Source organism: Oryza brachyantha, chromosome 3 (genome assembly GCF_000231095.2).
Source record: "Oryza brachyantha chromosome 3, ObraRS2, whole genome shotgun sequence".
Lineage (NCBI taxonomy): Eukaryota > Viridiplantae > Streptophyta > Magnoliopsida > Poales > Poaceae > Oryza > Oryza brachyantha.
In genome coordinates, this window is record NC_023165.2 from 12,780,430 (window position 1) to 12,795,686 (window position 15,257).

At 44.7% G+C, this 15,257-nt stretch overlaps 2 protein-coding genes and 1 pseudogene across 3 annotated transcripts; 1 reads left to right on the forward strand and 2 right to left on the reverse strand.

Moving 5' to 3' along the window:
* The first annotated feature begins 5,276 nt into the window (after positions 1-5,276).
* On the forward strand, positions 5,277-6,744 carry LOC107303882. Of its 2 annotated transcripts, none has more exons than XR_001549856.2 (4): positions 5,277-5,646; positions 5,966-6,005; positions 6,242-6,363; positions 6,516-6,744. XR_001549856.2 is itself a non-coding variant. In XM_015835158.2 (4 exons), exons 1-4 carry the CDS (start codon positions 5,395-5,397, stop codon positions 6,540-6,542), a joined length of 402 nt encoding a protein of 133 aa, XP_015690644.1. In that variant the 5' UTR covers positions 5,277-5,394; the 3' UTR covers positions 6,543-6,744. The 2 variants fall into 2 exon arrangements, 1 of the variants encoding a protein (XP_015690644.1); XM_015835158.2 differs by having other exon boundaries at positions 6,281-6,363.
* A 1,574-nt stretch (positions 6,745-8,318) lies between these two features.
* LOC102720035 lies at positions 8,319-9,430 on the reverse strand (annotated as a pseudogene).
* Positions 9,431-9,884: 454 nt separating this feature from the next.
* LOC121053801 (glycine-rich protein 1-like) lies at positions 9,885-14,654 on the reverse strand. The gene is made up of 2 exons (XM_040521613.1): positions 14,433-14,654; positions 9,885-10,289 (listed from the first exon to the last, which is right to left on the reverse strand). Exons 1-2 carry the CDS (start codon positions 14,652-14,654, stop codon positions 9,885-9,887), a joined length of 627 nt encoding a protein of 208 aa, XP_040377547.1.
* Between the last annotated feature and the right edge of the window lie 603 nt (positions 14,655-15,257).

The following is a 15,257-nucleotide window of genomic DNA, read 5'->3' on the forward strand; positions in this document are numbered from 1 at the left end:
TTCAATTTTTTTTGGGCCTTTTACCTGTGCATCCGGGGCATCGGAGTTGCCATTGATGACAATGATCTACGGGTCTACGAGAAGACAACATCAGAGAGTGGATTTGGGGGTGGATCTGACGAAGAGCTCACAGAGGAACGACGAGGATTGCAAAAAAAATATACAAAAGGGAGAGGATATCGAGAGTGCGGTCATCGATCCAATGACCAGAGACAAAGAGCTCATGGATTAGTGAAAAAGCTCACGGATGTGGCGACCAGAGAGGCGGAGACGAAAGACAAGGAGAGAGAGAAGTGCTGACTGTCATGCCGTTAGCAGGAGGCCGCTGTTCCCCGATGGTAGAACTGACCAGGCATCCATCGGCGGTGGTGACGAAGAGAGATGGAGGCGTCGAGGTGGAGTGGTGGAGGGCTAGAGACTAGAGGCAACATGGTGGATTGGATGAGAGAATGAGAGATGGAGGTAGCTAGGGTTAGGTTTAGGATATGAGAGAGTGGATCAGGCAGCATGGGAAGGTTGACTATGTATGCGATGAGCCGGGCCTGTCGATGGGCATGGCGTCGAGCAGCGACGGAATGCGGCGATTGGGCAAAGGAGGCACGGCTCAAGTTCATCGGTGACTGCATCCGCGCACCCATGCGCTTGCGGTCGGGCTTGCATACGTCAAGCCTGGCCAAAGAGGGCAGCTCGCTTCCAGCGTTTCTCGTGGGCCTGCCACAGTACTCTTTTTGCGCGGTTGAGCCTGGCTAGGAAATACATGTAGCCCACCAAACAACAATTAGTTGCATCAACTCATGTGAGCCAACCTACATACAAGCAATCAAACATCCAAACATCCCTATAGAGAAGTGTCAACACGCATCGTACTTACTTCCCACCTGTGCCTCGCCCATGGACTTTAGGATAGGCGACACACGACGGTGTGGGCTGTGGCTGAGGAGGACTGATGGTTCCTTTCCAGATCCGACGATCATACAGGCACTTATCTCCACTGTGACCGCCGCCAGGGTGGGACGATGGCGGCAACCGGATGCATCAACGCAATCGCTCGATCGCCATGATCGTCACGGGTCTCAGTTCGTCCCTCCTCCCACGCGGCCCCCCGACAGCTATTTCCCGGCCACCGCGATGCCCGCGTCGAAGGAGGCGATCGAGGCACTCAAGGACGTGGCCATCGCCACTACCGACGACGTCAACCAGCAGCCGAAGTGCGCGATTTGCCTCGACTGCCAGGACGCCGTGACGGCCGGGTGGATGCCCCACTTCGACTCTGCGAGCACTGGTTCCACGGTGAATGCCTCATGCCTTGGGAAGTGGCTGCGCGTGTGCATGGCAGTGGCACACGTGCCCCATGTGCTGCCGCCGAATGGCAACGACGGCGCCGGTAGAGGAAGACGATGGTAATTAAGGAACGTTGATTATCTCTCTTACACTTTCATCCTCGCTTTGTGTAAAAAGGTTAACCTGAGAATATCATGGTTAGAGCATCAAAGCTTATAAGCAGGCTCACAACCAACTAAACTTCCAAGATGATACTAAAAACCACAACTACCCATCCACTTCCGGGTCACATAGGCCAAACTCACACTACTAACTGGCTTCAAACGGGTTAGGGTGTAACATGAGATGGGTTGGAATAGAGCCAACCCATCCCTGATCCTGTTTTATTGATGGATGGGTGCGACGGATTGGACCCAGGAGAGAAAATTCCTCTCAGATCCGGGTCTAATTCATTTCACCAAAACGGTAGGATGGATCCCTCTCAGGATGGTTCGACGACGCTAGAGTTTTTATATTGTTTGCTGATACATCATTTGATGTTGTTTAATCACTGAATTTATTTATGATGAAACACAAATTGAGATCAAGCTTATTGCACTGCATGTGCATATGTGATATTTATTGTGAAATGTACATTTTATTTTATTAAAATTATTTAAAATATTCTAAATGTATAATTATATATTTAGTTACTTTAGATTATTCATATTAATTCTAGTATTGAATATATCATTTTGAATATGAGAGGTAATATCACCAACTAATTATGGAGAAGTAATCACATCCAACCATCTCACATTCATCCCTCGAACCAAACAAGTGATGGGTTTACTCCATCCCATCGCATCCCTCCAACCAAATAAAAAATATGATCCAACACATTCCTCTAACCAAACAGAAAATAGAACCAACCCATCCTGCAAATCAGGGATAGATCTCACCAATCCCACCTAGCCATGCATGGGCACGGTTTCTACGACATATGGCCATCCAGTATTGCACTTCTTCTTTCAATATGTCGTCTCGTTGATATTTCCGTGACGAAACGTATTGTGAAACCATGTTTGCTATATGTATCAATGTATGCATGCCTTGATGATTTTTTAAAGTAAATTCACACGAATATAACTATAATATAAATAGCATATAATCAGCAGTAACCTATCTTTTATTTAAATAATGTACCCTGAGTCAAAAATATTTATCGTTTATGACAAGGTTTAGTCATACTTCTAAAATTCTAATCATCGATTATTTTTCTTAAATGCTTAGTTTAAATATAACACAAATGATATACATAGATTTTTCTCAAAAAGTACTATCATAATATCATAAAGTTATTAGGTTTCATAAATTTATTTTAACACAAATTTGTTTGTCGAAATTTTATAAATTTAATCAAATCTTGTTTTAAATGAGAAATATTTTTTATGGTAGGAGTACTAGTTATTTATATCTTTGTTATTTTAGAAAATTCCGTTGAGTGATAAAGTGATTAAGTATAAACGTTGGCCATCGAGGTTGAAGGTGTATTATAAAAGAGCAATTTTACGGTTCTTGAGTAGGTATCGAAAGATATCAAAATTTTAGTGTAAAATTTAGTATCTTCATAGTACTTAAGATATTAAGAATATCAAAATTTACAATAAAAAAATGATACATCCTAATAATTTCTCAATGACGGTAAAATTATTTATTATAAAAAGGTAATTTTCACTACTACAGTATAAACCAGGGAACGGTTGGTAGAACAACACAACTATTTTCGTTTCCATTTTAATTTATTTTGACCATTTTCAAATGGTCTGCCCTCGGGAATGGTAGTCAACCTGCCGAGAATTACTGGCACAGTTTTCACCCGTCGCGCCATGCACGCGGGATTTCATATCTGCGTATGACACAAGTTTAGCAAGAGATGTTTGTCTTTGATATGACAAAAATGTTATCATCAGCAGTTCTATCGATCCCGGGACTGGACGGGACTCCCTGCACTCGTGCCGTGGGTGCCGCATTCACCTTTCAAGAATAATCATTTTATTAAGGAATGTTTCAACCCTAAGCTACATTTGAATAAACCGATCTGTTTCCGAATAACTCGGAAGGAAATTTCAAACTCGGAAAGAAATTTCAAGGTCGGGAAGAAAGAAATCGGTTTGTTCAACCGTAGCAAAATATACAGCCTGGACGACGAAACGTCGTCAGCTGAATCCGACTCGTCACTCGCCTTGGGATCGGAGTAACAGTCCGACTCCGCGCGCCGGCCTATATATCCCCACCAAGCGCGCCTTCATGATGGACACGCACGCTAGCTTGATTAATTCTTGGAAAAATTTGTTCTCGCTCACCGCTCCCCGCCCGGCGGCGAACTAGCTTCCGGTTAATCGCAGCGGCAAGCACCACCGGCAGCACGCCGGCCATGGAGGAGGGCGCGCGCACCATCGGCGACCTGCTCAGCGAGCTCTACGAGATTCACTACTCCACCTCGCCGCCGCCGCCACCCTCGCGCAGCGGCAGCGGCGCCGCCGCCACGGGCCCTGCCTCGAGGGAGGCGATCGAGGCGCTTAAGAATGTGCCCATCACTGGCGGCGACGACGCCGACCGCCCGGAGTGCGCGATCTGCCTCGACCACGGGACGGCGGCGGCGGGGTGGAAGGAGATGCCGTGCGGGCACCAGTTCCACGGTGCGTGCCTGGAGGAGTGGCTGCGCGCGCACTGCACGTGCCCCGTCTGCCGGCACCAGATGCCGACCGCGCCGCTGCCGCCTGCAGAGGAAGAGGACGACGACGAGGAGGAGGCTGGTGGTGGGCGGCCGGAGCGGCGAGTGGTGCTGGCGCTGTCGCACCCGGGCGGCTCTCGGGGAGGGACCAGGAGGAACTCGTTGGAGTGGGAGTGATTAGTGACTATAGCTGGGCATATGGTAGACGGATTATTGGCATGACGGATTTGTCAAATCTGTCGTGGCAGTAATCAAGTAGTGTTGTCTCAGTCGTCCCGTTGATCTTTGCCTGAGGAATTAATCTTTTAGAAAAATACAATTTCATTGTGCTTATGTCAAATACTCAAATGTTATTCGGTTGAGAAATTTTACTGCATTGGAGAAAGGACTTATACATCTTATCATGATATATCAATATACATTCTTAGCGGAGCGATTATACATGTTGAGAAGGTATAGAGGTAACAATTTTTTTTATGTAAATTTTGAGAGATTTGTTCCGGTTTAATAAAAAGTACCTTTGTTTCTCACCGTTGAATAGGATGTGTACGGTTAGATCCAACGATCAGAAACAATTTAGTACCGTGAGTTATTTTTTATTACTTTTTATTGGACTGAAACAAATCTTAAATTTGGTACCTCTTCACATCTTAGGTATTAGGAGTTACTAAATTTTACAATAAAATTTTGAAAAGACGCTTTTGAGCTATTGACCTACCTACCTAGCTAGGTATGTCCCATCTCACATCTTGAACTAAATGTTGCGCAGTGAACTCTTGCATACTAGTATGTCTCGTCTCTCGTTTACTTGCTGGAGTAACTTATTAGTCAACCAAACTTTAAATATTAAAACTTAATTTAGGTTATTTCATCGGTCTATTTTTAAGCATTGATTTTTAAATAGCTAATAACATAGATTCAAAAGTTCTAGTCATTAATTATTTTTGTTGTTTTATTCTTCATGGCTTAAATTAATAAATCATGAGAGCATTTTATCACTTAGATATATGTGATGTATTTGTGTCATGGATTACATGTAACATCTTCGAACTTTTTTAACATTCTCAAAAGAAGGACTTTTTATAGTGTACCTTATAATGCATGTGAGCCATCCAGCTTATCTAACGGTTAAGATAAGTTTATAATATGATAGTTAGATCACGTAGTAGCGTAGTAGAAACGGTAATATTGGTAAAACAAATATCACGGTATTATTGTAAATTGTAACTTAACTGAACGTATGCTAGTTAACCCTTCATAGGCAGATAGAATCGTGAGAATGGGGATGGGTAGGGTGCTAGGGCATCGGATGCCGCCGATGGCCGTTGGTCCTGTCGCCCGACAACCGTCGTCGCAAGCCGCTCCCCCACCGACTATCTCAATCCCCGCCGCCGCAGATGACAAAGCCGAGGACGAGGCCATTGGCTCAGTCCATGGAGGTGGGGGCAGCGCGGATTAACCCCAACGGCGCGGAGGGCGTGTCGGATGTCTGCATCGCGTCGGACGTCTCCGAGGCGCCGGACACAGGCGAAGTCTCGGAGGAGTCGGACGCTGATGAAGTTTCGGAGGAGTCGGACGCCGCTGAAGCTTCGGAGGAAGCGACCATGTCGTATTTTCAGGATATCGAGCAGTACCTCCGGTATCTTGAGGTGAGGGTTTCCTGATCACCTCTCTTAGTTGTCGTTTCCGTGTATATCCTTGAAGTGCTTCAGGATGCACATATATTGGCTATGAACCTAGTGGTATGATCGAATAGCAATGGATTGTGAATTTGTGGGCGGGACGAATATAATTGGGGATTTTTGGGGGAACATGATATGCTGCAAGCGTGGATTCTGAAATTTAGGCCACTGGGATGATCTGTGGATTCTCTCGATTCTCTCATTTTAGATCGTTGCTGTGAACTATTCAGTATCTTACCCATGGATATTGGATTCTTCCCTGATTTAGTTGCTGATCGATGTGTAGGGAAATGGTGAAATGTTTGGACACGGCACGATTCGGCGCTGTGAGTCTTCCATTCAGAGTGCTAGTTTTATCACCTTTCACTATCACTAATTTAATCTGTCAGACTAGATTATCTTAGCTTCCCTTTTCAGGAAGCTTACCGACTTGTAGTCCTGATTATCTAAGCTACTTGCTTCTCACATTAGTATGCAATTATGTGTTGGAATGTTCTCTTCGGTTAAATTGGTGCATTTTGCTGTTCCTTCGTTTGTCTGATCAAATTTCTGAGGTTTTTAGGCTGAGTAATCAAGGAGGCCAATAAGTAACTATGGTCAGGTCATGCTGAGCATGGGTATGAGGGGGCGCATAGTGAACTGGCTGGTGACTGTGTTTTGCGATTGAACTTCTGGATGATACAGGTAATCTTGCGGTTTCATATTTTGACCGCTTCGAATCAACTCGAGCCATTAGTCAGAACAGTCTTCAACTTCTTTTTGTGTCACCGCATTATTTGTTGCTTCGTAAGGGACTAACCTGTTGTTCTTTGTATATTGTATATTGCAATTACCAGAGTCAGTTCAATGAGTGCATTAATTAGGATTGGACTGCATTGTCTGAAGAACGGCCCAGCCAAGAGGCCTACCGCAGGAGAAATTATGAACATGCTATGCAGATGCTAATGCTACTGTTATGAAAATGCTTTCTGATAGACATGAATAATCTTGTTGAAAGCCAACATCACACTATACCAAACTTTCTTGAATTATATAATGGAATACTGATATGTGTTTCATTGGGTCTTCTATACATTCCTGCTGGGTATTCTCACCATGCAGTGTATATTATCCATTAATTCCTCATATAATTTTAGAGCGATTTGCTCCGGTCCAACAAAAAAGTATCTTAAGGTACCAAATCATTTCTCACCATTGGATCTAGCTGAGTAGGATGTGCGCGGTTAGATCCAACGATTAGAAACGATTTGGTACCGCGAGATACTTTTTGTTGAACTGTAAAATTACTCTACTCAGCTAGATCTAATGATGGAAAAACGATTTGGTATCTTGAGTTACTTTTTGTTGGATCGCAGCAAATCTCAATTTCAGAATAATGAAAATACTAGTTCAGGTAGAATACTTATTTACAGAATACAGAATAACCGTACTGTTTGGTTGAGTTCTTGAATTCATCGTTTTGGCCAAATGGACGAGGATTTATATAGGTTCGAGATGATGTTTGGTCACATTCTTTTTTCCACATCAACTATGCTTAGAAGTTCAGTTTCAGATACTACTACCTGTGAAAGGAGACTAACTGCAAAAGTCTTGCCATTATTTCTTCACTTATTATACGCTTAGATAGTCACGTCAAGAAATTCTCTTTTACAAACTACAATTGTCCTGCTAATACGAGCGGCAGCGATTGTGCGTTCTCTTTCATTCTATTTTGTGCGTCCATTCTTTCTTTCTTTTCTCTGTGTTCTCTTTCTTTCTTGCGTTTAATGCATATACAACAGTATTGGGCTTTCTTTCTTGCGTTTAACGCATATACAACCGTGTTGGGCCTGCTAGCAAACTCGACCCAAATAGTTTAAAAGACTAAGTTACCCTCCGTTACTTAAACAAATGACGAAAATATCCCTGAAAATCAATGGTTATAAATTTATTTACTGCACTACTTCCCCCTATGTGAGAGGTACCGTAAAAGCGCCCCAAAAGAATATAGTAAGATAACACATTTTCTAGTGTAAAAATTTAGTATCTTAAGATACAATGTATCTTGAGTTGCTATAATTTTATACTAAAATTTTTGGTATTTTAAAAATACTTTTTAATGATAATAAAAAAACCCAACGTTGTCACGTCCGTTTTTTATACTAGCTTCTTCATCTGTTTCACAATATTTACACAAAAAAAAACGTATCAATCGTAATAAAACTAACTTGGTTACGTCTTGGTGCACATAGAGAGTAAAAACAAAAAAACGTATCAATCGTAATAAATCATACTCCCTTCCTCTGCAAATATATACGAGAGATCTAGCTCCGCGGAACCACCTCTTCATTATACGAAATCTGATTTCACTGATGGAATAATACATACCCCTCCATTCCATAATGTAAGACGTTTTAGCTATGCTTAGATTCATCTATTAACTAATATATATTGTTTAGAATACACTAGAAAATCTTATATCATGAAACGGAGGTAGTTTTACGTCGGCGGGTGCGTGCCATCACAAGAAGCTAATTAAGGTGACATTTGGATGCACAGTTAATTAACATCACAAGAAAGAAGCTACTGTGATCTTTGGTGGATGCACAGTCAATTTACATCAGAAGAAACTAAGTAAATATTGCTAAGTCTTTAATGCTCTAGCGCCTCCGAAGCGACGACATGGTGAGCCTCTTCTCGCCGACGGAGCTAGCGGAGCTTGCTCTGCTCCGCATCCTCATGATCGGGTGCATCTTCTGCTGCCTCTGCTTCAGCATCTTCGGATCCTCGATGATGTGGACCTGCCGCCGCTTCTTCGCCTCCTCCGCCTCTTGGTAGCTTTCACGTAGCTTCCGCGTTGTGGAACCGATCATCGACTCGGCTTCATTGCGGTGCTCGATGCTCTCGCGGCGGCCGGCGCTGGCGACGAGGAGCGGCGCCTTCTTTGGCGGAAGTGCTGGCTCCTTTGGCTTTGTTGCTGCGCCTCCCATGTCGGCCGTCTTGCGCCGCTTTTTCGCTTCCTCTTCCTCTTGGTATCCGTCATGAAGCTTCCGCTTTCGAGCAGCTGATGCCGCCTGATCTTGACGATCGCCCACGCGGCTGATGCCAGCCGGCTGCTTCTTCGCCGGATGCACCGATTCCTTGGGCTTTGCTGCTGCGCCCTTGTCGTCCGTCTTGACTCGAGCACCGCCAACAACTGGAGCACTCCTCTTGGGCGGCGACGGCGCTGCGGTGGTCTTCGTCGGATTGACGTGGCAGCCGCCATTGGTGATAGCCTTCTTGGGCGCCGGTGATCCCTGCAGCTTCACCTTCGCTTCGAGATTGAGACCGATCTCGACTCGCTTCGGACTCTGAGGAATCCTCTCCAGGCGGCCCTCATCCTAGCAATGTCGCCCTTGACGGCCGCCCTCCACGCGTGGACGATGTCGGTGGCGAGGCCGCGGATCCGCCCCGACTCGTGCTTCCTCAGCGCGCCGAGGGCCTCGGCGAGATCGGTGGTCGCCAGCCTCTCCGGCGCCACGGGCACCATCTGCAGCGTGAGGAGCGCCTCCGCCATCACCTCGTCGAGCACGAGGCAGAGCTCCTCCGCCTCCGCGTCGTCCTCGGCGCCGCGGAGCATCTCGACGAGGCGCCCCCGCGCCCTCCGGAACTCGCCGCGGGAGTGGAGCTCCCCGGCCGGGTCGGCAGCCTCGATGGCGTCGTCGACGGAGGAGAAGGCGGCGAGGAAGGGCTTCCATCGGCGCAGGGGGCTCTGGGGCGCGGGCGCGGCCATGGCGGCGGCGGCCAGAGCAGAGCAGAGGAGAGGAGCGGAAACCCTAGCTAGGGCTTTGCGCGCGGTGGAGAGGGGATCGAGTCGAGACGGGGGATGTGAATGAACTCGCAACGGGACGAGAGGGCGCTGATGAATCGATTTATAGAGCGACGAGGCGGAGGCGGCCGGAAATTCTAACGCAATTCGGAGTCGGATTCGTAGAGCTCGGGTGGGGTTGCTGATTAGTTGTGTTTAATCAGCTCGGGTGGGGTTTGTCAGTTAGGCAGGTACTCTGCTACGCTCTGAAGTAATTAATTAAATCGCTGGAAGTTTGACATAAATAAATCAATCAAACAAGCAATCTAGCAGTACTTCTGCAGTAGCATAATCGAACGAATTTTTATTTCAGCCTTCAAGCGAGCAAGTTCATCACGCATACCATCTATTTCGCGCGCTTCATTGTACTTCGAATTTTTCAGCTCCGACGAGGAGGAGCCGCCGCCGCCGTAGTCGGCCGCCGGGTCGGCGAGCATCTCGGCTCGCGATGAGCTGGTCCACCCCCATGCATCTCCTTGTCGCAGTCGAGGACCACGTCGATGAACGCCGACGCAGCGGCAGCCCCGGCGCCGTCGTCCGCACCGACGACGGCGGCGCCGGATGCACCGTCGACGTCACCGAACGCGCGGCCTCCCCCAATGCCGGCCCCTCCTGGTACTGGCCGATCGAGAGCAGCCTGTGGCGCGTCAGTGTGCCCGCCCGGCGAGCGCCGCGCCGGTGGCATCGTCGGCGAGGGAGTCGCTCCAGCTAGTTGAGCTAGCTGGTGGTGCTGCTGGTCCGGCGACACGGGCGCGTCGGCAGCTGGTTCGCGATCAGCGACCACCTGCCAATTTGCACGCATGCACAAACTCGATCACAGTAATTACATGCATGTTTAGTCATCGTAGCATCATTCGTTGGTATGTCACACGTTCACAAACACTAGCTATAGCTCGATCCCATTTCAGTCTCAGGGTAAAGCTGGTATCATAGCGTGTTATCTTATCGCTAACAAGGTGAACTAAGTAAGGTTTAAGATGGTATCGCCGCTAGTAATTAACTGCTAATAAATAACGGTGCTACATGCATGCACATTGTGATTGCTGAATAGTTTGTTATTGCTCCGAGGGTCTTGATTATTATGTCACGCCATCTTCGTTCACATTTAGGTTGATTCCATCAGCACTACGCTACGAAGTACTCGCAATGCGAGCAGTCAACTATGTGCGGCAGCTTTCTTGTTTTCTTAAAAAAAAAAAACTACCACCATATCACAATTTAGACAGATCTTCAGTAGTTCACAACAAAAACAGCATTATCCAAAACAAAGGAAAAAGAACACAATCGCCAAATCAAGCAGGAGGTTTCAGCAACAAATGGAAATATGTGCGCTAGCTAGCTAGCTATCTCATGTCAGGATTCAACACATTTTTTCACGGATGTTCAGTACAGTTCGCAACTCGGAAACCGCAACGATCATGAACACGGAATCGCCAAAATCAGACTCCTCCTCAGCGAATAAAAGAAAAAACGGCATATCGATCGTGGTCTGGTCTGAGCAAATGCAGGCATGCGTCTCTGATTGCAAGCTGCTCCCATCAGCGTTGTTGTCGATTTGCACATTAATTTGAAAAAATAAGTAAAAATCTTCCCATTCAATTATCAGTTATTCAACCATAAAACACGGATTAATTTCTAGGTTTGTTCTGAACCCAAGAATTCATCTATCTATCTATTATAATATAAAGATAGTTTTTAGGAGCTAGTTCTTTCCCTAAGTTCCCTCTATAGCTAGTTGTTCACCGGGTCCGGCCGGCCGGCGTTTCTGTTCCGGGTCTCCACCTATGGCCTGTCTAGCTTAGGGCGTTTGTGTTTCAATATCTTTTCTGTTAATATATTGACGTGCAAATCTTTTGCGCGTTCGAGAAAAAATGATCGTTTTTAAAGAATGTTTCACATTCGCTCTAGAGACAAAATTATCACGTTAATTATGAAAAAAGAAAATATAAACCGTTAGATCATGAGAAGCCTAGAGGACAATGGTTGAGATTAATTGAATAATACTAGATAGATATCCAACTAGAACTTTATAAAAAAATAATTCGATTTGGATTCATGCTCAGAAGTTGAATCGGACAAATCCAAAAATTGGAAAGCGTGTACTGATTAATTGTGATTTAGATTTCAATTAGGATTACTTGATGTGGAATTAAGGGATTAAGCAAATAATTATGATCGATCATGAAACAGTTTCGTGTACGGGTGATTCTTCCTAGCTGTTGGTCGTAGTTTTATATGGATGCGATTTTATCTTTTCTTTGCCCTATTAGGTCTTTATATCAGTGAAATTGCATATTTTTGGAACACGTTTTTAATTAAAGTAAATCAACCACGTTCCACTTCAAATGTAGCAATTAACACATTAATTAACCAAAGGAACAGCAAAAAATATTTAAACACTTAGGTCATTATAGGTCCAGACTATATACATGTAGATTTATCAGAAAAATTCTATTGTTATGAAACAAACTCTATATTCAATTAAATTAAACAAGGCGCTATATCTATCTTGATGTATCAGAAATACACATATCTAGTAGAATCCGACTTGGAAAAAAAAACAAAAATAAGGAGACACAGCACAACATGCAATCAATCTACTCGGATGACTGGATCGGATTGGCCTCTCTCACGACAAGTCTATCCCCTGTAACTCATGTACACATGTATGCATCACAAATTGCCTGAGTTAGGAGGAGCTATCAAAAAGATTAATTGCCCCACATTCTACACATACTACTAATGATACAAGTTATAAGGTAAAATTCAATAATCATCAAAATTTCAAATAAGTAATTATAATTATATAGAGAGACTAAAAATAAAGAAAATAAAACGAGTCCACACGTAACACAATATGGGATTAATGGGAATTAGAAATTTAGATTACAAAGTCAGCAAATTTTATTATTGTATAAATTTCAAGCTGGATTTGGTGTTTCTCTGCGGGAACAATTTTGCATAGAAAAAAGGAAAACGATCAAATAAACCTTTAGCGTGGTATCATGCAAGTGTGAGGGCAGCGGTATTGGTAATGTTGAGTGAGTTATGGTAGCAGCTGGCAAGCTTTCATAGATAGCCATGATTGTAGACCTGGTTGGTCAAATGTGGAGGATAAAGAAAGAAGATCAGAGGCTGAAAAAGAAAGCATAGGCAGGAATTTTCCATCCAACTTTTAGGAAGGAAAATGAAAAGATTTTAAATAACAGATTTCTTCAATATATAAATATCAAATAGAGTTGTATTGAAATGCCAATAATATGAGAAGCAAAATTTTTTTAGTCTGAACAAACAAAACAAACAGATGTAAAATATAAAAATATTTTAAACCTAGCCGCGCGAATGCGCGGGCCACCTTGCTTGTTAAAATTATATGTGGTTAGTACTGTTTGCATTATAATAATGGTGTCTGGTACTATTTTCTTTATAATATAGAGGGTATAGAAATCAAGCTAGTGTCTTATATTAGGATTGCACTGATTTCCATTTTCGATCCATGGACTCACGGGAGGCAACGTAAGTAGGCCTGCTAATGGGTTAGATAAAATGGATTAAATGGGTGGAGTTTTAATTTGGATTGTCTTTGGTTGGGCGTAAGTGAATTGTTAGTTGAAATGGTTTGGATTAGATTGGGTTATAAAGACAAATGGATTGGTATGGACTAGATTTGGTTAGGTGATTTCAGGTTTTAAATGGATTTGACCCGTGGAGGGAAAATTGATACTTTAATTGGGTAACTAATGGATAAGATAATAGACATATGTGGGACTCATATGTAAAAATGATCAAAATTTGCATAAAGTTGCTATTATACATAATAAATTATCCCACCAAATTTCAGTAAATTTTAATAAATTTGTATAGTGTGAACACAAGTTTTAAAATTTTAGATCCGAGTTTATACATACCAAATGGGTACATCCATTCTGCCATAATGGATTGATCCATTTTACCCAAATGGTTTGGTGCGGGTTAGGCTAAAATTGAAGTTGAATTAGTTTGGATTGGATCATAGTGAAGAATAATTGATGCGGGTTGGTTTGGTAGACTAATTAGTAAAGAGATGGATTAGAGTGGATTTGAATTTGATTGAAATCCATTAGGGCACTTCTAATGCTAGAAACGGTCGTGGTTTGTATACTCTAGTACATCGTGTCAACAAACTATCTTTTATAATGCAATTTTTGTATCTTGTTATCACATGGACAACTAGTTCTTAATCTAGAACTAGTTCTTAATCTAGAACTAGTTTCCTCATTTTTGCCTCTCTCACTCTTCAATAAATAACCTGCCACATCACTAAATTACTTATGTGACATAGTAATAAATATAGGTAGAAACTACCCTTGGGCCTACATTGTGAGTGCCCTTAGGAGGCTTAAGTCGCGGGAGGCAATGCAAGCATGTTACGCATGTTTGGCACTACTCTGCTCTAGTTTTCCCTGCTCTGCTCCACTAGCTTCACTCAGGAGTAGCTCTGCTGAGGAGTCTGTAAAACTGGTGGTTTTGTTTGGCACACCGAAAAGCTCTAGCTACAGAAACATTTGATTTATGTAACAAAGGTCAAGTATGCCCCATGAAGGCCTGCCCTATCTCCTCCCCCGGCGGTTGGCGCAACTCCACCTCTCCTGGTGGTCGGCGCAGCTCTTCTCCCACCGGCACAACAGTCCCTCGGCCACCGGCGCCAACACCACACCCTCTACCAGCCACGACAGTACCCCTTCCCCTGCCGGCCGCCGCTCTTCTACCATCCGCCCCAAGAACGTCGGTCGCCCCTGCACATCGTCTGCCCATGGCGCCTCTATCCATGGGAGCACTAGATCCAACCGAGAGAGGAGCTCCACGGCCGACAACTGCCGCACCAGAAGCCCCTGCCGACGCCGCACCAACTCTGTTGGCCATTAGCTCCGCTGGCTGCCGATCGAACCTCCTTCGCCAGTCGTAGCACCTTATGCGCCCCCCCTGCCGCTGCACCTGCTCCATCGCCCGCCGCCTCATGTGCCCCCGCCACCGCTGTACTTGCTCCATCGGCAGCCGCCTCATGTGCCCTCGCCACCGCTATACTTGCTTCATCGGCAGCCGCATCAGCCCTCATCGCCACCGCACCATCCCCCACGACGCCCCTGCTTGCTGCCGCTACTTCCTCCATCGGCGGCACTGGCGAGTTCATGTGGGACGGCGGCTAAGAGAAGAATAGATCGTGCTATGAAAAAAAGAAAATGATGAAACGTTTTTTGGTTGTAATGGCAAAGGTGGGTAATTACCTCCCAATTCCATGAGAAGATACAAAACTCTGTTTCATGGAGTACCCCTTCAGGAGCTTCAAAAAATACGTGGAGTTAGTCTTGGCTCCACCTTTTTTTTAGCAGAGTTTCTGGAGCTAGATCTGTTTGGCTGGTCCTTTTGGAAGCGGAGCAGCAAAAGTAGGAGCAGAACCGTTTCGGATTCAAGGACTTTTAGTAGCCCCTAAACTTTTTCCCAATAGTCCCTACGACTTTTTTTGTAGTTCCTCCTGTTTGGGAAGAGGGACTAAGGCGGAGAAAGCTCGAAGAGCTTCCCTTCATTCGCTTCGCGGGAGTCGCACACAGCATATAGCTGGAAGTCAGAGGGCCTCATACTTCTCCTCGTACCTTGCGGAAAAAACGGCTTGTGTAGCGATTTTAAAGTTCCTTTTTCCTTTTTGCTTAAAAATGTCTTACTATAGGGTATAAATACTATAGTACCCCTGAGAAGAGTGGGGAGAAGAGAGGGT

Bases quoted from the DNA above. Each gene is read 5' to 3' on its own strand.
- LOC107303882 (XM_015835158.2), top strand. From the start codon at position 5,395: ATGACAAAGCCGAGGACGAGGCCATTGGCTCAGTCCATGGAGGTGGGG. The intron at 5,647-5,965 runs GTGAGGGTTTCC...ATCGATGTGTAG, and splicing joins AGTACCTCCGGTATCTTGAG to GGAAATGGTGAAATGTTTGG. The intron at 6,006-6,280 runs GTGAGTCTTCCA...AACTATGGTCAG, and splicing joins ACACGGCACGATTCGGCGCT to GTCATGCTGAGCATGGGTAT.
- LOC121053801 (XM_040521613.1), bottom strand. From the start codon at position 14,654: ATGGAGGAAGTAGCGGCAGCAAGCAGGGGCGTCGTGGGGGATGGTGCG. The intron at 10,290-14,432 runs GTTCGATCGGCA...GCAAATTGGCAG, and splicing joins TGCTACGACTGGCGAAGGAG to GTGGTCGCTGATCGCGAACC.